The sequence below is a fragment of the Herpailurus yagouaroundi genome, unplaced genomic scaffold, assembly GCF_014898765.1.
Source record: "Herpailurus yagouaroundi ecotype Mexico unplaced genomic scaffold, PumYag 190, whole genome shotgun sequence".
Classification (NCBI taxonomy): Eukaryota; Metazoa; Chordata; class Mammalia; order Carnivora; family Felidae; genus Herpailurus; species Herpailurus yagouaroundi.
Window position 1 is genome coordinate 11,425,700 of NW_024412421.1, and position 24,740 is coordinate 11,450,439.

Here is a 24,740-nt window from a genome sequence, read left to right on the forward strand (position 1 = left end):
CTGGACTCTGGATAAAAACGTTATCGCTACCATCTGAGAGAAACTTGATTTTCAATCAAGATACCTATACCTTTTGTCAAAACCTTTTTATTTTAGCAATGATTATGATTTGTAATTCTCTACTTGTAATTCTGTGTCCATCAGACTAATTACCAGGGTAGGAATCAATGTACATTTTGTTCACTACTGTATCCCATATCCCACATGTAAAAGATGTTTTAAATGGACACAAAGAAGATCTCAACGAACAGTGCACAGAAAACACACTCGATGCATAAGTTAAGGGGAAGAGGCAACCATTGAGAATCATCCAAAAAACTTCTCCCTTACCTTGTAATCTGTTCTTGGATAGCTTCAGTGTTGGCCTCTGCAAAAAGGTACAGCATGGTGCAGCTGAAGTAGTGAGTGTGGCTATTTGGGTACCGCAGCTGATTTGCAATTGCATTCAAGAAGAGATATCGACCTAGAAATTCAGAAAACAAACTATTAAAGACTTGCTCTGAGAGGCCAAGGCAAAAAGACATCATTCTGAGTGGCTAGGGTTTGGATTTGGGATCCTGGCCTTTCCCGTGTCCTTTAGTTTCAACCAGTGGTTCTCAGGTTTCCACTTCTGGGAGATATATTTTTTTATTTTCCACATTACAATTTTTAGAAATATTTAAAAACAGATACCCTGCATATTAATACATGTTAATAAAAGCATTCCCCGCCCCCCCCCAAAAATCAGGGAAGAATATCCCTAATTTCACAGATCTATTTAATGTCATTTAATAGAAGACAGCTGGATTCTTCTAATCCTGTGTTCAGTCTGCTCCAGTATTGTTTCCTGTAGCCTCTGGAAAACTCCACTATACACTCACGGCAAGAGTTTCCCCACCACCCAAAAAAAGAAAATAGCCAGAGCCATAAACAGACTAACAAAATATTATATGCCTATTATGACAAAGTATTTCTATGACCAGACTGTGGCAAACAGTACAGAGAACTTAACTCTGAGAATTGGCTAGTTTCACTCACCTTCAGTGTCCAAGTCCACAGCCAGGTTCTGGAAGATGTCCATGTGAGCCGAGTGGGTGATCGTGCTCATTGATGGCGTGCTACCCTTGTTGTGGATGTGTGCAATGGCCTGAGTCCCTACATAGAGCACCAGTGCATTGATGAGCTGGAGGTTGTAACGATTGCCAGGTTCATTGGATACCTAAATGAACAAAACAGAAAACTCCTTATTTTCATAGAGGACTCACTGTTTCTAAACCCTTTTTACGCCTTCACAGAAAAGCTGAACTGCTCTCAGTGTTCTTTGGGATTTAACTTTTAGAAATTTACTTGACTTTGTGAGGTTGCTGAACAAATTAACACATCTGTCTATGGGTGGTTGTGTCAGTAACAGGAAGGCAAAGCTTTAACAGGTGCCAGCAAAAAAGTACAGTTTATAAAGTCAGTCTATTATCTCAATGATAAAAAATATTGGGAGGGGCGCCTGGCTGGCTCAGTTGGTGGAGTGTGTGACTCCTGATCACAGGGTTGTGAATTCAAGCCCCATGTTGGGTATGGGGCATTCTTAAAATCTTGAAGAAAAAAATAATCTAGAGAGAGGGAAAAGTGGTACTCTGGTGTGGAAAGACCACACGATTTCAAGTCCTTTTCTAAAACAGCAAATCGGGGCGCCTGGGTGGCGCAGTCGGTTGAGCGTCCGACTTCAGCCAGGTCACGATCTCGCGGTCCGTGAGTTCGAGCCCCGCGTCGGGCTCTGGGCTGATGGCTCAGAGCCTGGAGCCTGTTTCCGATTCTGTGTCTCCCTCTCTCTCTGCCCCTCCCCCGTTCATGCTCTGTCTCTCTCTGTCCCAAAAATAAATAAACGTTGAAAAAAAAAATTTAAAAAAAAAAAACCCGCAAACTAAGACAGAATCCCCTTATTAAGAACAATCATGGGGTGTGGGAGGAGCCTGGGTGGCTCAGCTGGTTGAGTGTCCAACTTTGGTTTGGGCCATGATCTCATGGTTCGTGGGTTCAGGCCCCACGTTGGGCTCTGTGCTGACCGTTCAGAGCCCGGAGCCTGTTTTGGATTCTGTGTCTCCCTTTCCTCCCTCCCTGTCTCCCTCCCCCTCCCCGCTCATGCTCTGTGTCTGTCTCTCAAAAATAAACAAATATTAAAAACAACAATAATCATCTGGGAGTACTGAAAGGGAACCATTATCAGCCATGTATTCGTACAGAAAATCATCCTGTTCCCCTGGTTGCCTCTTCTAAGGCTTTGTATCATTGATAAGATGAACTAGTATAATGCATAATTCAGTGAATCTCATCCAACCATGAGAAATTTTTAAATCTGGTTGACTCCCAAATAGACCACTCACAGACACAGCTGAAAATTTAAGTCAAACCAATTAACCTGTAGGTTGCTGCGCAAATCAGACAGAAAAGTGACCGGTGATCGAGTTTTAAGATAGGAATCCAAATCCTTTTTGAACTGAGGTGGCATCACTCCAGTAAAATTGGTAAGAATCCGGGGTGCAATGTTAATTTCACTTAACATATCCACCTGCCACAGATAGATACAATAATCAAAACCAGAAGCATATGTAGGAGTTAACAGCAAATTCCATCTGTGCTAAAAAGTAGGATTCTAAAACTATACAATGTAAGATCTTACAAAGAGCTGCCACTTTTTATTAATCTGTAATTAAAAATCTATAAAAGGTAGGAATCTCTCATTCTGTAGTAAATCATCTTTCTAAATTAAGGCAGGATAGGTACCTTCTGTGAACAAGCCTAATAATGTGTAGCAGTATTTTTTTCCTGGACTTGGATTTCAAAGTAAGGGTACAGAGGAGATAATTGCTCACTCACCAAGAGCCCTAGTCTTTGAAAAGATGCCTCAGAAGAAAAGAACATCATACTTGTTACTTTTAAAAAAAAATGCATGTGAAAGAAAAAGAATACAAAATACATAAGAATTACAATAGCTGCATCAGGGTGACACACAAAAAATACCTGTGGAATACAGGTATTATAAATGTCTGTTCTGAAATTCTGTGCAATCAGGGCCACCCAGCAAGTGACTGGCCCAAAACCTTGGTTGACGTTCTGCAAAAATTAACTTACTATCAAAATTAACTAAAAACAGCAGCTAGGCAAAACTGTAAACCAATATTCAGCAGGCTTAATAACATGATTGCCCCCTACCCCCAAAGAGCATCCTTATCTAACAAATAACTTAAATGTGGTTTATGCCAGGGAAAGACAGGTTAAATAAGTCTACAACCAGAGAAAAGGACTGAAATACTAAGATGTAACCTTGTTTTTCCTTGAAATGTTTAGAACTTTACCTTCAGATTAGGAGTGAATGGGTCTGGGAGCCTCATGTTTCTTGGGAAGGCACTCAGGATGAGATTTCTTAGCTGAATACAATTAGGTGGGATCACATCACAGAATCCATAATGATAATCACAAAGGAACTCAGGGAAATCATGCAAAAGAACCAGCAGCACTCTCAAAGTGCCCTATTTTTAAAAAATGAGAAAAACATTGGTTGTTTTCATATTAAGTTGGAAAGTTGGAGTAACATTTATACTATCATGAATGTTAACTCAAGTAAACAAGATAAAAGTATAAAGTATGCTTCATTAACAAATTACAGGCTTTAATAAAAAACTGTGTCACAAGTGATTTCCCAAAATATATACATGTACATCTGGAAATCACCAAAATCTAATTTTGGGGACTTAATACCTTAAATGCTGTATACTAGAATAGGCTAGAAAAAGCTAAAAAAAAAAAAAAAAAAAAAAAAAAAAGACATAGGCTTCTAACTTCGGAAGCTGAAAAAACATAATTTATGAAAACCAAGAATGTAAAAGAGCCAAAATCAATTACATGTTTAAAAAGTATTAAAGGAGCGTGAACCAAAATTGGCTGTTTGAAAAGATTAATAAAATTGATAAACCCTACTAATGGAAAAAATATTAATAGCAAGAATGAAATGGGACCATCACTACAGATCCTACAGACATAATAGTTTAAGAGAATGGCCCCCAGTTATATGCTAATAAATTTGACAATTCAGATAAAATAAACTACTTTAAAAACCAACTTGCCAAAACCCCAATCAAAATAAAATCTGAATGGGGTGCCTGGGTGGTTCAGTTGGTTAAGCTCTTGGTTTCAGCTCAGGTCATAATTTCACGGTTCGTGAGTTTGAGCCCCGCATCGGGCTCACAGCTGTCAGTACAGAGCCCACTTGGGATCCTCTGTCCCCCTCTCTCTGCTCCTCCCCACCCCCAGCATCTCTAAAATCAATGAATAAGAGCTCCCCAAACTTTTTTTTTTAATTTTTAAAGAGAACTTTCCCCAACTTTTTCAATGAGATTAGCATAATCTTGACACCAAAATTTGATGTGAAGTCACACAAAAATCCTAAATATCAGAAATAGAAATAACAGTGATATATCATGACCAAATGATTCAAAATGCAATGGCAGTTTAAACATTTTACAATTAATGGAGTTATAATATTAACAGAAAAAAGATTTTTTACATTATCTTGAATGCAAAAAGGCATTCAATATGACTCCATAACTATTTAATGATTTAAAAACTCAACAAATTATGAATAGAGGGCATTTCCTTATTCAGATAATGGTATCTGCAAAACAAAACTGTAGATTTATAAAAACGTTATACTTAATGGTGAATAACTAAAAGCTTTCCTTAGGATCATTAATGAGACAAACATGTCATTATCACTCTCTTCTATTCAACACTTTCCTGGGAGTTACTGGCAAGAAAAAGTAAAACACAAACCCAAAGTTACATGTTGATGGAACGAATACAGAATACACTTCTCCCCACAAAAGACACTCATAAACTCCCAGAAAATGTAAATTTTGCAAGGTAGCTGGATGCAAGGCCAATATACAAAAATCAGTTTGTTTCTATACATTGCTACCAAGTATGAAAAAGTTTAAAGACATTTTACAATGTCACCAAAAAACCCACAAAATGTATAGGCATAAGTCTAAAGAAAGAGGTTGAAAAGCTCTATTCTGAAAACTACAAAGCACTGCATAGTAAAATTAAAGACCTAACTAAATAGAAATATTCATGTTCAGGATTGAAAGCTCAATATTATTAAGATGTCTATTCTCTCCAAAATGATCTAGAGATTCACTGCAATCTCAATCTAAATCCCAGCCAGCTTTTAGAAGTGAAGATGACTGTGTAGTTTTATGCAACAGCAAATGACACAAAATAGCCAAAATAATCTTAAAAGAGAGCAAAGTTGAAGAGGAATCACTTTGCTTGATTACTCTGGCTTTATATGTAAGTCTTACAACTCAAGACAGTTTTATAACTGCCCTAAGAACACAAAACAGATGAACTAGAGAGACACCCATACACAAATGGTCAATTATTTTGACATAGGTGCCCAAGCAATTCAATAGGGAATAAAGAATGGTACTGAAAAGCTGTACATTATTTATTGGGGTGGGGATATAAGGAAAGAGGAGGAAACGAATCTTACCATACACAAAAATAACTCTGAGATAGGTCATACCTCCTAAGCGTAAAAGCCAGAATTATACGGCTTCTTGGGCAGTGAACAGAGCACACACAGAAGAGAATGCGACTTGGGACTGCCAAAGATTTCTTACGTCAGATACAAAAAAAAAAAAAAAAGGTTTCTTACATGACATGAAAGTAAAAACTTGGTAATTCTGACTACATTAAAGTTTCCATTCCTCAAAAGACACCCTACTTTTAAGGGAGTAAAAAAGCCACAAGAGTAGGAAATGTTTGAATATATATTAAACAAAGGGCTTATATCCAGAATGTATGAAGCAGTCCTATAAAAAGAAAACAGATAATCTAGTAGATATATGAGCAAAAAACTGGAAGAGGAGCATCACAAAAGGATATCCAAATGGCCAAGCTATTCATTAAAAGAAAAAAAAAAAAAATCAAGGGAATCCAAACTAAATCCACAATGAGATCCTACTGCACAACTGCCAAAATGGCTAACACAAAACAGTAAATACCAGGCACATGCTGGTGTGTCAATTAACAGCTATGTATATTTTATAAAAGTAGTAGTATCTACTAAAGCTGAACATATGGAATACCCTGTTCGGGTGCTGGTTATAGAAGAACATTTGACTTTTGCAATTTTCTGAATATATATTATACTTTAAAAGCTTAATAAAAAATATTAGGCCTCACATTCCCAGTTGAGAGTAAGTATTTTTAAATTTTATTTTAATTTGTAACTCTAGATTAATTACCTTATAGAGGATTTGCATAGGTTTGGTGAGTTCCACATTTCTAAGGAAAGGCGCTAAATATTTGAATAAATCAATCAGTAGCTGTGCATACATAGGCCATCCCTGAAAGAAAGAAATGTACATGAGTCCTAATTCTACTCGGGTGCTGTTCTACCACCAAAAAGTTGACTTGTTTACTATCTTCTTCAGACTAATAGAACTAGAGAATACTGACATAAATAAGTCTCTTGAAGACTGGCATTAAAAAGGAGTAAGGATAATTACAGAAACAGTGAGAAATATTTAAAACAAAATGGCTCCAGAATTCTAGGATGTATGGGTCCTTGTGCCTGTAAGCAAAATTTGAAGAGTAGTAAACCTGGAGAAAATTTCAGACACAACACAAAACAGTCAACTAAGAAACTGACAGAGGTCTGTTTTCTTCCTTCCTTCCTGTATTTATTTATTTTTAAGTTCCTTGTTTTAATTAAGTCCTAGGTCTCAAACCATTTCTTTCCCCACTCCCAACTCCTGTCAAATAATTTGATCCAGTTTATAAAAAGTTCACACTATAAATCCTCTATTTTCAGCCAAACATGGCTGAACCTGTCACCAACTCCCAATTTTACTAAGTATGTTTATTTGGGGGCAATTTTATTCAATATGTTATTGTGTTTCTCCTCCTGGAATATCAAACAATATACACTCCATTTAAGGATTAGCTCACTTTCTTTTTTGCCAAGCACATTAGTCATATTTTCTTCTGAAAGGCCAATCAAGGATATGTTCTACCATATTCATTTGCCATTTAATTGCAAGATGGGAGAGAAACCTCTCGTGTTAACTATGTTTATTGCAATTACACTTTAAAAACTCTTTACTAAAGGGGGCACCTGGATGTCTCAGTCATTTAAGTGTCCCACTTCAGCTTAGGTCATGATCTCACAATTTGGGAGTTCGAGCCCTGCATCGGGCTCTGCACTGACAGCTCAGAGCCTGGAGCCTGATTTGGATTCTGTGTCTCCCTCTCTCTCTGCTCCTCCCCTGCTCACACACACACACTCAGTCTCTCAAAAATAAACACTTAAAAATAATAAAAATTAAAAAAATAAAACTCTTTACTAAAACTAGATCCTAATTTCTTCAAATACAGGCCAGCAGTCTTCACCCTTGAGTGTGAGAGTCTTTAGCATTTAAGGTGAGAACCTGTAAAACTGGCGGGTTCTAGAACTCCATTATTCGAAGTTTTATATATAAGTCTACAAAGGTGCTCCAAGGTTTCAGTTTTTAAAAAGTCCTTAAGAAATTAACACAGATGGCTCACAAGACACTTGGAAAAGCAATACCCTAATCACCGAGGAATGGCTTCTAGGCAGAGGCAGTCAAGTACTTGTTAAACCTCTCTCCAAAACTTTACTCCACATGAAATTATTCTCGACTAAACCTGGAATAAGTAAAATTATTACTAAATGACTAAAAGTGCTAATAATAAGCTCCAAGTAGTTACAGTCTTCATCTGTAGGAGATAAACTGCAGCCACACCTTCTGCTGTGGCGTATGTGCCAGCATTCTTGCAATAAATATCCGATGGGAGATCAGTTCAAGCCAGGCATACACAAAGCCAGGGGCTTTGGTAGGCCTCAAGATGTGGAATGTATTGCTGAAAGAAGAAAACCTTAGTCAGAAGAAGGTCCAAGTTAAATATGGTGAATACCACATCAATATAAGTAAGTAACATTCAAGATGTATTACAAATCAACATGCCTCAAATCCACAAGAATACTACTTCTCAAATTTTACCAACAAAACAGCAATCCTTAATGGGAAATCTCTATTAAATCCAACAATACTCACCAGAAAGCTGTAAGTGTCTGGAAATTAATGGTTTCCAATACATGCTCAGGTGCATTGAGTTCCAAGAGCAGCATGATAAAAATTCGATGGTAAGGAAGCTGCTGAAATTCACTTTGCCGGACATCATGATCCTGCAGGAGAACTCCCACGACTATACCAAGAACCTACAGAGCACACAGATTACGAGCCTGTATATCATAAAAATAATTCACTTACCACTCATCAGACAAGTTTTTTTACCTTGTATTCTTAAGTCCCACATTAAAGGACACATATCATTTGAATACAAAATTATATGCTGGCACCCAAAAGGGCCATACACTGATGTGGCCTGCAGAATTTTGTTTTCTTTGAATTTCAATGATCTTAAACCAGAAACATACTCTCCACAAATACTGGTTTTTTGTAAGCTTTAGAAAGGAACATGGTACATCGTATTCCATCATGTTAAATCAATGTAACAACCTAATTTTTCTGGTCTGATGTGAGTAAAGCGGACAAGAAGCAAAATGGTTTATACTTCTCTTGGCATTTAATAGATGGAAAGCCAGGGAAGCTCTCAGGCTGCAGAAATGTCTCACATACACAAAGAACTGGAAGTGCCTGGGCAGCTCAGCAACAGTCAAGCCTCTCTTGATTTTGGCTCAGGTCATGATCTCATGGTTTGTGGGATAGAGCCCCACAATGGGCTGGGCTGACAGCGTGGAGCCTGATTGGGATTCTGTCTCTCTGCCCTTCCCCAGCTTGAGTGCTCTCTCTCAGAATAAATAAATAAATTTAAAAACACAAAGAACCATACTGCATTCCACTGGATTTTCCCACTGGAGAGTGAGGGACAGGGCAACCTACTTGTAATTACCCAAGACCAAACTCTAAGTTCGTTTTTGCAGTTTTAATACTGAAATTTCCAGGAATTCTATATATGTCAAAAGAAAACCATTTTGTTCCTTTAAAGAAAACAATCAACTGCAATGTCACTCCTGGTATCTGAGGTGCTAATCTGTTATCAGTGGACAGGTCGAGCCACCCCATTCAGGGTGATTCTGCGCATAGCCCAAAATTCTATATTATCTAAATATCTTCCAGTATAGTCATTACCAAACATTAACATACTGAAACACCTTATGATGGTTGGAGGGGGAGGAGGGGTGGACTTTTAGTTCAGACACTACACTCTTCTAATATTTAATGACTATGTTTATAATACTATCTATGAGTTTAATTTCAGGACAGAAAAAGGGCTATTACAAAATGTTTTGGGGAAGGGATTGGGCCCTAAGAACCACTGATGCAGGCTTCAAGTGTATCAAGACTAAGGCAAGAGAGGGGCGCCTGGGTGGCTCAGTCGGTTGAGCGTCCGACTTCGCTCAGGTCACGATCTCACGGTCCGTGAGTTCGAGCCCCGCAACAGGCTCTGTGCTGACAGCTCAGAGCCTGGAGCCTGCTTCAGATTCTGTGTCTCCCTCTGTCTCTGGCCCTCCCCCCGTTCATGCTCTGTCTCTCTCTGTCTCAAAAATAAATAAATGTTAAAAAAAAAAAAAAAAAGACTAAGGCAAGAGAGAATTTCAGACCTTGTTCAGCAGATTAATCTTTGTGACAGTGTTGGTGGCCTCCCCTGAGTGCTTCACTAGCAGTGCAATGAGGCGGACAAAGGCATCCAGGTTGTGATAGCACTTGGCTCGGATCATGGTGGGATTAGCAGCAGGATTGTGCTGCTGCTCTGCCTGAGCACGGTAACTGATTTCTACACACATTTCAGTACACAGACGAAAGAACCTTGTTATGAGGTCATCAGTCTTCAGGATTCCTTGCTGGTGCATCTACCAAAGGAATAAAAATATAAAACACAGTGAGATATAATACACACAAATAATTTTTTAATTTTCATATTTAAGAGGTATTCTCCCATTTACTCCTTGTCACATTTCTACTTCTTACTTTGTAAAAACAGGGGTCATGAAAATGATTTATCCATTAAGGACAGATGACAGAATTCCTTAGTTTTAAGTTTAATGGAGAACAGAAATGATGGAAATTGAGAAAGAAATAGTAACATGGCAATTGTGAGTTAACAGTCCATAGCCAAGTAAAGTGGAAAAATTAACTAGGCAAACGAACCAACTTTTAGTAACCTACTAAGTCATAGTTAGACATTCTAACCAATTCATAATTCCCCCAAGTAAGAGATTAAATTATGTATATTTTACTTTTTCCACAGAATTTAAGATAACTTCTCCCGACTGACTTAACCAGTAACAAAATTTTTAAACTCCAACTAGCTGCAACATGAAAAGTCAAGTAATAATTTGCACAGTAAGTAGGTACCAAAGAAAATAGCCACAGATCATACCTGGCTACTTAAATGTAAATTGAGTTTATTTCGACATAAATTAAGTTTAAAATAACACGGACAGAATGAATTTCTTCAAAACAAAGGATAAAGAACAAATTTTATGACATATGATTTGGAAGTGAAGCAGAGAAGTTATTTGGCTAGTACAAAAGAAGAAGGCAGTATAAGAGGTGTTAAGGGTGCAGAGGGAGAAGGAGGTCAGTGCTTAAAGAAACCAAGCCCAAAATGGAAACTTGACCGATATCTTGGAAACTTTAAAACAATTTCACTGTCCCTTGATAAGCAGTAAAATAACTGAATTGAAACTTATGTACCCTAGGCAAGACAGAAAGTCAGCAAAGGGACTTTTGTACATTGAAATCTGAGAAACTACCAGGAGGAGGTAACAAAGACAGACTGCTGTTATCAAGGAGGTCAAGGAAGAAAGAATTCTCAAAAGGATGCAAAAGAGAATAAAAAGTATAAATACATTATCTTTTTCAAAAAGAGAGAAGAAACAAGAGTAAATAAGCCAGCAGGAAGAGCTGAGACAAGCGCCACATCCATACCCATGAAATTTTGATGATCACAAAAAAAACCCAACTGATTCAAAGTTCTTCCATCCAAATCAGAAAATTAAACTGTAAATATTCAACAACAACTTTGCAATAAGGTGTATTTTAAAATTCTTTTAAGGTAGAGACCTACTTAGTATGATTTATTTACCAAGTTAACATTCATCTTGAACAGTAAATCCAATTTTTAACTTTTAAAATTCTAATCAGCTCTTCCATAATCCACTGTCATTTATTTGATAATAGATCTAATTGCAATCTTTCTTTGGTTGCACACCTATGCTTTGGTCTCAGTTTAAAAAATATAATGGTCAATCTGCAGAAATAAGCAGATAAGCTAGTATCTCTCCCTGAATAAACATTACAATAGTTCTACTAAAGGAATTCTAAGGCCAGTTCAGCAAAAGCACCACTCTGGCAATTAAGTAGTATGATCAGGACAAACTGGCTACTGAGTATGAATCCCTTACAGTGGTTGAAAACAGCCAGTAATAATCAAAAACAGAATGCTAAAATGGTACTATCACTCTCTTCCTACATTGTTGTTTACTCATCCTGTTCAAATATTCTTTTCTAGGAAATGGTTTCCTAACACTTTAACTCAAAGTCCAATTTAGATAAAATCACATGAAAATAAATAGAAACTATTTCCCAAAAAACCATGTTAACCAATTATAGGCAGATAAGCTACTTAGTTTAGAAAATACAATAAAAGGCTCTACCATTTAAATATTTAAGATTTTGTTGCATTTTCTTATTTTTAAAAACATGGGCTATTATGAGAATATTAATTAGCCCCAAATTCCCTCACTATTGATTATCAAGCTAGTAAAATTACTACATACATGTGGCAATTTCATTATTCATTATCTGATCCACTGTATTTTGTAGCTATGACTACTGAAATGGGATAAATAGAACTAAAGGGGACGTGAAATGTTGAATTTACTGCTTAGTGTCCAAAGATGAGGAATGAAATAGGCTTTATCAATTTAACAGAGTAACGATGCTGACATTTTGGTTTACATGAGTATGGAGGTAACTGTCTGACCACAGGTACATAATACTGAGCTTAAATATTGGAGGCATCACACCCTACTTATGTTGAATAAAAAGCACCTTTCTTTCCAAAAGCTCTACCTGTCCAACAAACGCAGAGAAAGCTTTGGTACTGTCACGGCCAGCTGCTGCTGAATGGTAGAGATTCACCCATTCCCTCAGAAGATACTCTGCCTTCTCCCTCAGGCCTGGAGGATCATCATACTCTGAGGCTTGAGAGATCCCAGAATGCATCATAAAGTTAGGGCCTCCATGAGCACGATCAATCATTGCTTCATAGTTGGATCGCACTACTTCCATCAGCTGGGGCAATCTAGTACAATAAATCCAGAGTGAAAATCAGTCTACTCATGGTTGTGATTTCACAGACATACAGTTGGACAATCTGCTTATTTAATAGAAACCACAACAGTGATTTCCATATTTAAGCAAAGCTATCTTTGGTCTCTCCCTGTTTACTCATGACCACATAATATGCAAATGACTGACTGACCTCACTTAAGCCACTTCTTGACCCAAAAAAAAATGATGCCTGTTGAGATGGAGCTGATGTGCATAGTTAACACTCTGTGCGCCTACCATGTGCCATGGTTTGTTATTTATCTTAATCTCAACAATTCTCTGAGATACTATTTCTATTTTATTCAAGAAAAGGCTTGAGGAGGGGGGGTAAGTCAACTTGCCTAAAATCAAAATTTAAAGTGCCAGGGCTTAAACACAGGACTCCTGACACCAAGTCTAGTACTGTATGTACTGCTTGCTCTACAGCAAGGTGGCTTGGCGGTTAGTTAAGCTCTCATACTTCAAGGACAATATTAGGCCTCACTAAAGCTTCCCACATGTTGTACAGCAGTTCTAATAGGTAATGTTAGTAAATCTGCACATTCATTTCTAAAGCTCGTTCTTAGACTCAACACACAAAGATCCCATCATCATCCTCACCCTTCTGGAGCATTGCCTCTGGAGTGAGCATTAATCCTCATGAGAGTTTCAATGGTGTGGAACAGATCTGCCTCAGTAACATGAGCAACACTCCTTTCATCCACCAGCAGGATTTTTACCAATTGCATAGCAAATGCCACGGCCATGTAGTTTAAACCATTCTCCATTGACTGGCAACACAGAAAGCACAACGTAAGATAGACAACACTTATGGCAAACACACTTCCCAGCTACCAGAGCCCTTTTTCTGTTTAAGAAAATTCCTTCCATACCTGTGCTAGGTGAAGATCATACTGCTGCATATTAACCAAATGATTGCGAATTAACAACTCCACTGCTTCAACATTGTATTTATATTCATCCCGACATTCAATTAGGCACCTAGAAAAAGTGTTTCTTTACTCATATAGGCTTAACCATACTGTAACAGGTAAAAGAAAGATCCTATTTTATTCAGTGGTAATTTGTTCCAAATTAAGGATGCTTTGAGAACCAAATGCAAATCAGTATCCAAAATTCAAAATAGCCAATAATGAAGAACAGACAGCACAGTGTTAAAACTCAAGCTTTTCTTTCAAAGCCTAGAAAACAAAGCATTCCACTTAAGACATTGAAATATTTATATGTGAACACCACTGCCAAGAAATCATTGAAACCTTTTAAAACCAATGATCTGCGATTTATTCCCCAAAGCAAAGTACTGGTTTTGTATACTCGTCAAAGTCCCATTTGCCTTCTAGAAAAAAAGGAAACCTCTGGACATGAAAAGGGCCATGTATCTTAGAAAGCAGTCTAATAAACAGTACTTGTTTAAGATGGATACTGACCTTGTGATCTGTTTGTTACACCATGGAGACCCATATGCCCGGCCATCCTGAAGAGCTTTTAAGACCAAAAGGTGGCACTCCCTGTAGCGCAGCAACAGGTCAGCATCAGCACCACTTGTGGCATCTAGTAAACCCTCTACAGCCTATGGAAGAAAAACAGTATTCACAAACATGGAAAATATAGTATTCAGCCCAACTTTCAAAGCCAAAAACCAAACCTTAACAGAAATTACAATATATCTTCTGGAGCCTCGAGTTAACAATGTCTCCACTCACCAAAACCCTTTTCTCACACACACACACACACACACACACACACACACACACTCTCTCTCTCTCTCTCTCTCTCTCTCTCTCTCTCTCTCTGTCTCTGTCTCTCTCTCTCAATTCTAATTTATATTCACATGTGTTCTTCACATAAAAAGTCCCACTGTCCCTACACAGTCAAAATCCAATGGTCTGTAACAACCCTCCCACATAACCCACCTAACGTGGATCAACCTTTCCCTCCAAATCTAAAGTGCTGTCTTTTAAAGTTTCTTAAATAACTGTGTTTTCAAAAAATTGTAATAAAAAAAGATTTTCCCACTTTGCCGTTGGTAAGTGCCATGACTACATTCTGATTTGTTTTATCTTAGTTTTAAAATCTGAATCTAACTTAAGTAGGCGATGGTGCAGGTCACTAGATTTACAAACATAGTTTCTTCTTAAAAATAACATTTAATGGGGCACCTGGGTGGCTGAGTCAGTTAAGCATCTATCTGACTGTTGACTTCGGCTCAGGTCATGCTCTCATGGTTCATGGGATTGAGCCCCCATGTTGGCTCTGTGCTGATGGGGTGGAGCCTGGTTAGAATTCTCTCATTCCCTCTCTCTGCCCATCCCCTGCTCCCTAACAAACTTAAAAAAGAACTAACCTTCTGGAGCAATCCAAGAGCAGCTATGGCATCCCGAGAGTTTCGAGATAATACTACAACCTCCAAAAGACTTCTAAGAGCCTGAGCTTGAGGATTCATGGCCAAAGTTGGTGGGATGGCATGTAGGTGCTGCTCCAGTTCTGTAATGCACTTATCATAAATCTGAGCTACATCATCTGTTGCCCAAGCTTGCTGTTTGAGAGAAGGAAAGAACCAAAAAAGAGATAAGCAAAAATTTTTCAGATTTTTCACTGGCACATGCAGCAATTAAAAAGTATTTTAGTATGTTTACTCCCTTGATTCCCCCCACCCCCTCCAATCAAAACAGAGGGGCGGCTCTTCCATTCCCTTTCCTGAACTATTCAATCTTAATGACATGAGGTGGGGCAGTGCAAGGCAGGGATGCGAGAAGGGGTACTTCAACTTGACTATGGAAGGCCTGACAGACATCAACATAATCAAGTAATCAAAGAAAACAAGACAGATAATGAGACAGGATATAGCCTAGGAAAGTAGGTAATCCAAACCACAGAAAATATAGTACCCAGTCCAGCTGTCAAAGCCTAACAGAATAATAACACAGCATCATTTCTGTGATAAATATATCAAAGATGCACTATTTGAATCTATTCCTGAGAACATACTGAACAAATCCAAACCAGGACATTCTAGAAAATAACTAGCCTGTAGTCTGCAAAAGTGTCAAGGTCATGAAAGATGAGGAAAAGGTAAGGTGCTATACCAGACTGACCTGGAGGAAACTTTAAAAACATAACTAACTAAAAATGTGTGATTCTGAAATAAGTCCTTTTAACTATAAACAGATGATACTAGGACACGTCATAAAATCTGAATGAGGTCTCAGGATTAGGTATTAATGTATCAGTATTAACGTCCTGATTTCAATAGCTGTACTATGGTCACACAGGAGAATGTCTTTGTACATAACACAGACCAAAGTATTTGAAAGTGATTGGGACACCAGGGTCAGCATCTTATATTCAAATGGTTCAGGGGCAAAATGTTTTCCCCTACATCTCCCAACTTTTCTGTAAATAATTATATCAAAATTTTAGAAACTCTTTTTACAAAACATAGGCAAAGTGATGGGGTCACCATGTAAATTCCTTTAATTAGGCCAAAACATGAAAATCAACCTCATGGATTAAAAAAAAATAAAAAAGTTCCTCTGTGTGCCATCCTGATCTAATACAAAGAATAACTATACTCATCAACCGTGGGGTAATTTTCCCCCCTTTAACTTAAACTCTCAGGAAGCAAGAGATAGATTTGATAAAAACATTCAAATTAAAATGTAAAACATTCAATTTAATCCAAGGAACAATTTACCTTCATGGGTTGGGCTAAAAATCCTGTAGGCTGACTTAAATCATTTGTGGGCAAGAAGCCAGGCACATTGCGTGCAAACTCTTCATAAACAGCCAGCTGCTTTGGGTCCACACCACCAACCTGGAAAGAAGAAAACCTATTTTGACAGGATCCTCTTCACAGAATCGAAGCACAGTTCTTTGAAAGTGGAAAGTTTGCATGGAAGTACGCACAGGGATTCTGGAGAAGGCACACAGGAGTCACTACAACATATAATAGTGTAACTGCACATGTATGTGTGTGCACATAACTCACAGTGTTTCCCATTTCCCTGAATCCTGTCAAAAGTCCCCTTTGTTTAAAAATTCATTTGAGTTTTTCTAGGGAAAAATACCTCAAATAGGAACACATAAAGTGAAATTCTCTAATGGAGCTGGTAACAGTGATCAGGTTTCTTACATCTTCTCACTAATAAGTAGTTAATAATTAAAACAGAAGTACTAGAAGGCAAGACCAAGTTGTGAAACACAAAAACTAACAGGCACATGAACTCTTTACATAGGGATGCGACAACTGGCAAGTGCATGCAATCTAAGGTAACTTTTCTTTTTTAAAATTGTTTAAGTAATCTCTACATCCCATGTGGGGCTTGAACTCACGACCCTTAGATCAAGAATTGTATTCTCTACCAACTGAACCAGCCCAGTGACCCCATCTAAGATATCTTTATGCCTTCTCCACAGGTAGCCTACAAGTGATACGCGCTACTGAGGGTGGGATATTGTCTCAGAAACAACATGTAACCCCACTGTCTAAGTCCTGGTGAGGAGTTTAAGCAACATAAACAGAAAAAAAACAAAGATGGGTAGGGAGAGACAATGCCCCCAATTCTTACTTTCAGCCTGATTTGCTCTGGCATCCGCTCAGCTTGATATGTTAACACAACAGGATCACAGTACCTGCGACCTTCTTGCCTAGCATGTTTTCTCAGTTCAAATTCCTGCAAATAAAAAAAGTCACTGAGGTTCTTGTTATGAGGCATTTTCTTAAATAGAAAAAAAAAATACTTAAATGGCAAAGGCTAAACACTTACAGTTGCTAATCTCTTGTCCATCTCAGGACCTGCTTTTTCTACTGCAGTCTTCTGAATAAAACAGCAAGCTAATTCACAATTGTCCTGAGCTAACTGAGCAGCTGCCTGATCCATCATTTCCCTCTGTTGTGGCGATGCAGTCTTTTGGAAGGGGAAGAGAAAGAAAGAAAACAATTTAAAGTTTTCTGTAGATAGATAGATAAGACAGATAATAGGAGATGCAATGCTTATACAAATTTTTAAAGTTCTGACTCTGTGACTTACTAGCTGTGACCACAAAATAGCCTAAAATCATCTTCATCTGTAAGATTAAAATACTACTCAACCAAAACACTTTATTTTCAGGTTGTTATGAAGACAGCGAACAATATGGAAACAGTAAAGCAGTTAAAAAAAAAAAAAAAAGGCGGTGGGGGAGGCATCATTAACCATGGCATGTAAGACCCAAAATTAGCAAATGAGTTAACCTGAGGAAAGAGTGTAATTGTGTGTGTACACAAAGTCACTTTACACAGTTTTCCACTGACCTACTACAAGTGCTTTAATCTAAATTCTTAATAATTACCAGAAACAATATTGTTAACTTCTGTATTTTTAAACCCTTCATGTCTTTAAACCAATAAATATTTGGATATCTACTATCTGCAAAACACTGTGTTGAGGATACAATAGTGAGCAAAAAAACATGAGGCTTCACCTCACAGCATTTACAATTCAACAGGAGGAAAGACATCAAATGTGATGACATGCAAAGAAAAAGAAACTCAGGCACGCGTAAGAAATTATGTATTCCACCAAGAAAATAATCAACCTACACGAAGGGCTGAGGCAAAACTGTTTTTCAGGTTGGTAGATATGCTCATAAGCAAAGGTTCCCTGCAGGTAATCATAGCCATTCCAGCTGTTAAGTTCCGCATCATGTGATGAGCTGCTATTCGCATTCGAGATTCCTCAGAATCCAGGGCAAAATCCTTCCTGACTATTTGCTCACAAGTAGTCATAGCAATCTTAATTGATCGATCCACCACAGGATGGACCAGCTCCTGGACAGCCCGTTCAATTGCCTGGCGCACACACTGCTTCAACTGTGGATGAGCCTGAAACAAGGGAATCTAGGTGGGGGAAACAAGTTAAGTCAACAGCTTGTTTAAGGTAAGACAACCCAACTTACATCAGTCATCACACCTGTGATTTTGGAAATGACTTCAAAGTTAACCATTAACTACCAATTTCTACTTTAAATTAACCAATGAAAAGCTCAGGAAATAGAAACTAGTCTACAGAGAGAGTACTATTCGTTATACCTTATGATATGTGATAATAAATAGGTCTTTGCGTTTTTAAAAATTCTAAAAGTTTGATGTGCAAATTTTTTATTGCAGGATCCATTATGTGCTTAGTTGAAATCTGTAGCTTAAGTACTCTCAAAGACCCAGGCGCTTCGGGGCGCCTGGGTCGCTCAGTCAGTTGAACGTCTGACTTCAGCTCGGTCATGATCTCACAGTCTGTGGATTCAAGCCCCGCGTTGGGCTCTGTGCTGACAGCTCAGGGCCTGGAGCCTGCTTCAGATTCTGTGTCTCCCTCTCTCTCTGCCCCTCCCCTGCTCATGCTCTCTGTCTCAAAAAGAAATAAAAACATTCAAAAAAACCTTTTTTAAATAAAAAAAAATGTAGCTTCTATAGTTGCGTGGAGAAATAAATGCAGAAAGAATCAGGTTAACAGAGAAAAGGATTTCTACAGAAACATTACTACAAATAATTCTCCAGAATAGCAAACATTTACATTACCATACATTGAAGCCACTTTGCTTCACTTGAATGACTGTTTCTAATCTTTTATCTCTGGTATGCCCTAATACTCACTTGATCTCTTTAACTTAATGAATTTGTGAGAAACTTCTAAAATACTCATGATGGATACATAAAAATATTCAGATTACTGACAGTATTATAAAGGGGAATCACAATTTCTAAATCTAAGGGCTCCCCCACCCCACAAAAAATTAAGTGCCATGGGGGTACAGGAGGGAGACCTAGGTTAAGATTTTTTAATTTTTTAATGTTTACTTATTTTTGAGAGATAGACACAGCGTAAGCAGGGGAGAAGAGAGGGAGAGGGAGAGACAGAATCTGAAGCAGGGCCCAGGCTCTGAGCTGTCAGCACAGAGCCCAATGAGGGGAGTGAAATCACAAACCATGAGATCATGACCTAAGCCGAAGTCAGATGCTTAACCAACTGAGCTACCCAGGTGCCCCTAAAATGATCTTTTTTAAATCCCTTTGTGTCCTTTAAATAAAAAAGCTCAATGTATTAATGTTATTCCTGTATTTGTGAACATGGGCAGTTTCTAAAAATCAAACACTATGAATATTCCAGTATCTGATTCTGAACAAGTGTTAAGTAGACTAAAAGAAGATAATCATCACTCAATACACAGAGTAAAATACCTGTAACTATTGGCATTTTATATGACTTCAGACCAAACTTCCTTCTGGAATATAGAATGTAACTGAAAGTATTAAGTCCCACTTTTAGATCCTGGCTTGGAGACTTTACACATACACACAGGAATCAGCTCAGTTCTAGCTATCTACCAAAAGAAACCGCTTAATGCAAGGGCTAAGGGTGGCATGATAATGAAAATAAACAGCAAAAAACTATGGAATACTAAGGATCTTTTGGCCTGTGTAAGGTAATCTTGGCCATTGTGATTATATCGCCAGCTGATTAATACCACAGGGTTTAGATATGAATAACCAACATAGGTGATTTCTAGTCACAATGACTATATTTTTAGAGTAGGAAAAAATCCCAGCTATACTATACAGCAGTTGCCAATCCCTCCTTTCTGTACAAAATCCTCTAAGATCTAGGAATCCAGAAGGAAGGAGAAAAAGAAAAGGAAGGTGACCCATTTACCCTGTCATAAAGTAGGAATTGGGGGATGGAGCAGTTGTTTACTTACTGTTGGATTTAAGGTAATGTGTGGTGCCAGGCCTGCAAGGGAATAGACATTGATGTCGTGGTAGCTGTACTGTGGCTGTGGTGGAACTGTGGCTGTACAAGTGGTACTGGTAGCTGGTGTTGTAGAAGTTGCTGAATGTTAAAGACATAAAATAAGAGCTAATAAAAAGCACATTTCTTGACTTTGCTACAAAATCAAGGCATTAGGCAGTCTTTAACTGGATTAGTCTCTTGGGGGTGGGAGTGGGGGGTGAGAATGGCATAGGTCTCATTTTCCACCTTAAATTATAACAAAAAAATTTCTATTGTTTTAATACAGAGATTTGAACAAAGTATGTAAAGCTATGTCAGTGACAATACCCCTGCAAAATACCCTTTGCAGTTGCAAAGAAATCAACTGTGAGGACATGCTACAAGCCCAAGACTTGTTATCAGCAAGCCCAAGACTTGTTGATAACTCTTCATTATAGACGTCTCTTTCCCATCTAGGCTGTTCTCTGGTTACAGCTGGGGATTCTTAGCTACTGACGAATGAGACAGAATGACAAGCTGGTTTATTCTTACACACCTCCTAATCTTTCATTCAATACTTCTATAGCCCCCACATTTCCAATCTATGATCCACGTATAATAATCCGCCCCCTGGGCAGGTCTAGCTGGTAGTCTGGCTACCATGTGAGGAGTAACACAGGCCCACCGTGCCATGCAGTTCTTTCTGATCTCAAACACTCTAAAGAATCACCCGGCTTAGTTGGGATAGGATTAATGATACTTAGTTAAGAATACCATTAAGAATTACCCAGATGAATTCTGGAACTGAAGACAATACCTAGACATTACTAACTTCTCCTTAATAATTCAGATGGCTCACCAAAAAGTATACAAAATTTCAACACATTATGTGGAAAATTATAACTTGCTACATGCATAAAGATGTACCATTTAAGAAAATTCTGGTAAAGCAGAAGGCTAATTATCACACTTACTTGTGGTTGTGATGGGAGGGAGCTCTTCTGGCTGCTTGACATCTTTCTTTGGAGCAGAGAGTTGCTCATCTAAGTTCTTTAGGCGATCTTTATCCTTTAGGAGGTTTCCAGGTTTTAGCTCATTGATGTCTAATGCAAGGTTCTTGCAGAGGACCTCAATCTCAAACTTCAAGTTTAACTGCATAATTCAAATTATTTGAATTTTGAAAACAAAAATGTAGTTTTATTCACAATATATACTATTCTCATCCAATTGTTACAGTGCTTCCCCCCCCGCCCCCTGCAATTCTCCGCCTTTCCTGTAAATTTTAATAATGTGAAGGATTAAGGAAGTTTCAAAGGATAAAGCAGCAACAAATGTACCTTTAAGTCATGTTCCTGATGTAGCTCTGCCAATACATTCATAATTGCCATCGTCCAGGGGTTGGGTGGCCTAAAAACCTAAAGAAAAGCTATTATGTTAAGTTGGTCCCCAAATCATTCTTTAATTCGCATTATTTAAAATACTTAGGCACTTATACCTGTGTGGCCATAATAATCTATATCATAATTTAGAAAACCATCAAAACCCAAAAACATCCATTAAAATCAGAGTTATTAAATGATGCTACCTTAATCTCTCACATTGGAAATCCGAGTTTCCCTGAGAAAGACTGAACTAGCTCTATCTTCAGAACTAAGGATATAATCTCATACCCTTTTGCTGAAACAGACTAACTCTTACAGATTAACCATTAATAAAATATTAAAATCTACTCACCACACTGCGAATGCTAGATTCTAAGACTTTGGCAACAAAGGGCACTACATAGAGCAACTCTTGTTGTCCTTTAACATAAGCCTCTAGCAGCAAAGATTTTACATCCAAGTCCTAGAATAAGAAAAATACTTTTAAAAGCTGGGAATATACTTCAAAACCCCTCACAAAGCACCAAAGAAAGGTATTTTGCAAACTCATTCCCAAATCAGGAATCAATATAATATGACCCTTGCCTTACAAAAAAAGGGTGACAACCAGACCTTACTGGCTTTGTGCTCAACAATATAGAATCATAAGCATGCAATTACAGATTCAAAACATGGGCCAAACTCTTACAAACACCCCAAATCATTAAAACAGTCCCAAATACAGTCAAGACTTTTAGACATAATATGCTATATGAACATTCTCAATTTTTACATGAACCTCTGGCTGGAACTCACAGTGTGTAAGATGGGTTTATTTTTAGCTAATGTGATCATTCCTAGCCAATGTCCCAAATTCTTCAGCAAAGAACGATCTGAAAAATTGGCTGCAGCTTTATCAGAGGTCAGGAGCACCTGGTATAGGATTAAGAAATATAGAAAATAAGTTTAAGAAAAAATTCCCAACTGAATGTTTGAGAATTCCCTTTCATCCAACATTAAAAACAAGACGTCAATTCTGAGAACATACCGCAAAGTAGATCTACTCCATATTATTAGAGTGTAACTATACAAAGTTAAGGGGTCATGTATAGTCCTACAGAAAAGTATTTTAAAACTGAAATTTTTAGCTAGGTTTGAAGCAGGCACCCAAATGCAAATCTATTTTGAGGAGCAAAATTCAATTCAAATGATTAAAGCTACGGTTCTAAGGCCTTCAAGACAACAAGCATATGAAGAAATGTAACCAAGATCACAGTATCTACTACAACCTTTTAGTATTATCCAGGTCACTATGTATCTCTAGAGAGAACTAAAATAACTTTCTGAAATACATTATAATAATGCTAAAGTGTTTCCTTTAAAATTTCTGGATTTAAATCTATATTTAATTACCTATCTATTTCATTAATTATGTAGTTCTTACTTTCCTAAGGAGGACAGAAACATCACATGAGTGTGTTTTGGGGCAAGCATATACATCCATCTACATATTACTTCTTAATTTATGGCTATAAATTTAAAGTTGTAATTTAAATTTGTTTAAAAGAATCTTGAAATTTTGCTCCAGAATATGTAGAAACTTTTATATCCCAATCATCATTGCCATCAGATTAAAAAAAAACAAAAAACAAAAAGTGAGTATAGTTATGTTCCTTAACTCTACAGATCAACAGCAGAATGGCACAAAGTCAGCTGTGTAACACAAAGAGCCAGGAATTATTTTGCACTACAGCGTAACCAGGAATGGGAAAAATTTCCATCCACAGGTTTAAATATAGTGCTGGTTCCTAAGCCAATGCCCAAATCATTCATCAAAGAATGATTACAGCTATATGATAGGTTTTCTTGAAATGTTATTCCTCCTGAGAAATAAAATACCTAATTTCATGCAACAAGCGTTAGCACATTAGGAAAACTTTGACTCTAAACTGCCGAGAATCCTTAAAACAGCTATCCTACAAACAAGTCGAGAGTCTAAAGATACGTGGCACTTAAGAAGACATAAAAGACTCACTGGAGCATTGTCTTTGTAACAGTTAAAGTTATTAACAACCTAAATATCCATTAGCAATAAACATCCATACAATAGATTTCTAGAAGACTATTAAAAAAAAAAAACAGAAGTGAGGGACTAGAGCTAAGAGCATATTACAAACTAAAAGCAAGTTGAAAACATAAACAGAGGATCAAGAATTAAAACCATGCATGAAATGATGAAAACAAATTTAGAATAGTATAGCTACTTTCAAAGTAAACAGTATAGAGTACATCTTCATGAAATTCTTCGTGAAATTTAGTTCCTATCTGAAACAAACCCTAGATAACCTAGAGAAAAAACAGCCAATAAATACCTCCCCGCAAAATTCTGCTTGTACAATCAAGTATTTCCAAATTCAAAACAGTAATGAAAAGGAATAGAAGAACTAAATTTTACTTTGATGTTTCTGTAGGTCTCATTCAGAACCATCTTATTAAATTCAGGGTTCTTCAGCGTGTCAAGGAAATTTGAATACAGGCTGTGAAAGTTTGGCTCAATACTGACTCTCTTCATAACCAGGTATTGGGAAACCCAAGGCATAAATTCTTCCTTCACAGTTTCCTTTAGTTCTTCAACCTAGCCAATCAACATGACACAGGAAGTACACGGTTAAAAGATGATAAAATACAGCTTTGTGTTTCTTCTATGTAAACAATCCTATACCATGTGGCTCCTTGCAAAATTAGAAGCTAAAGCCCCATGTTTCATCTCCCTCCACATGAGACATATGCTATGAAGTATAATATATTAAATTCTTGTTAGTACAAAGTCAATCATCTCTCAAACTGTGGGTGACTACGACTAAAACATCCATGGTTCCTTTCAACTTTAAGTCCCTCACCCTCACCTTACCCACCTCTCAATTTGACCAAACTTGCATATATTGCTAATGTACAGCCTACTGTTAACAGACTTAACATCAGAACCATATTTTCCTAAATTTCTATCTCCAGAAATCATCTCTAAAGTTTGAAATTTCTCTTCCAAAAGGACACTAAAGACTTATTTTATTCATAATCAATTCTGGTGGGATTTTGAAAGATGGTACATACATAATATCTCAAAACCTACTTGTTTAGGCTAATCTTACAGGCTAAAACAGGCATTTCCAATGAGTTATTATATAATCTTGAAAGAGAAGAATCCCTTCTTATGC

General features: G+C 37.5%; 1 protein-coding gene and 1 non-coding gene across 8 annotated transcripts in view; both read right to left on the reverse strand.

Annotated features, from left to right (window-relative positions):
• The window catches only part of CNOT1 (CCR4-NOT transcription complex subunit 1), a 106,655-nt gene that overhangs the window by 1,978 nt on the left and 79,937 nt on the right, over nt 1-24,740 (reverse strand). For 3 of the 7 annotated variants that reach the window (XM_040498180.1, XM_040498181.1, XM_040498178.1), the window contains exons 25-47: nt 23,981-24,160; nt 22,342-22,458; nt 21,899-22,009; nt 21,502-21,579; nt 21,139-21,316; nt 20,154-20,284; nt 18,004-18,300; nt 17,189-17,329; nt 16,991-17,095; nt 16,117-16,236; nt 14,767-14,958; nt 13,850-13,992; nt 13,295-13,403; nt 13,023-13,192; nt 12,162-12,393; nt 9,686-9,934; nt 8,115-8,278; nt 7,803-7,920; nt 6,282-6,383; nt 3,330-3,503; nt 2,393-2,542; nt 1,018-1,198; nt 331-463 (exon numbers count right to left, since the gene is read on the reverse strand). In XM_040498180.1, coding sequence (XP_040354114.1) covers nt 331-463; nt 1,018-1,198; nt 2,393-2,542; nt 3,330-3,503; nt 6,282-6,383; nt 7,803-7,920; nt 8,115-8,278; nt 9,686-9,934; nt 12,162-12,393; nt 13,023-13,192; nt 13,295-13,403; nt 13,850-13,992; nt 14,767-14,958; nt 16,117-16,236; nt 16,991-17,095; nt 17,189-17,329; nt 18,004-18,300; nt 20,154-20,284; nt 21,139-21,316; nt 21,502-21,579; nt 21,899-22,009; nt 22,342-22,458; nt 23,981-24,160 — 3,575 coding nt within the window. Of the gene's footprint in view, nt 1-330; nt 464-1,017; nt 1,199-2,392; nt 2,543-3,329; nt 3,504-6,280; nt 6,384-7,767; nt 7,921-8,114; nt 8,279-9,685; nt 9,935-12,140; nt 12,394-13,022; nt 13,193-13,294; nt 13,404-13,849; nt 13,993-14,766; nt 14,959-16,116; nt 16,237-16,990; nt 17,096-17,188; nt 17,330-18,003; nt 18,301-20,153; nt 20,285-21,138; nt 21,317-21,501; nt 21,580-21,898; nt 22,010-22,341; nt 22,459-23,980; nt 24,161-24,740 lie in introns of those variants that run through there. The other 4 variants (XM_040498176.1, XM_040498177.1, XM_040498175.1 and 1 more) reach the window with 2 other exon arrangements.
• LOC121010082 (small nucleolar RNA SNORA46) lies at nt 23,191-23,328 on the reverse strand. Its single transcript, XR_005781001.1, has one exon. It is a non-coding gene; the product is annotated as a small nucleolar RNA SNORA46 (small nucleolar RNA).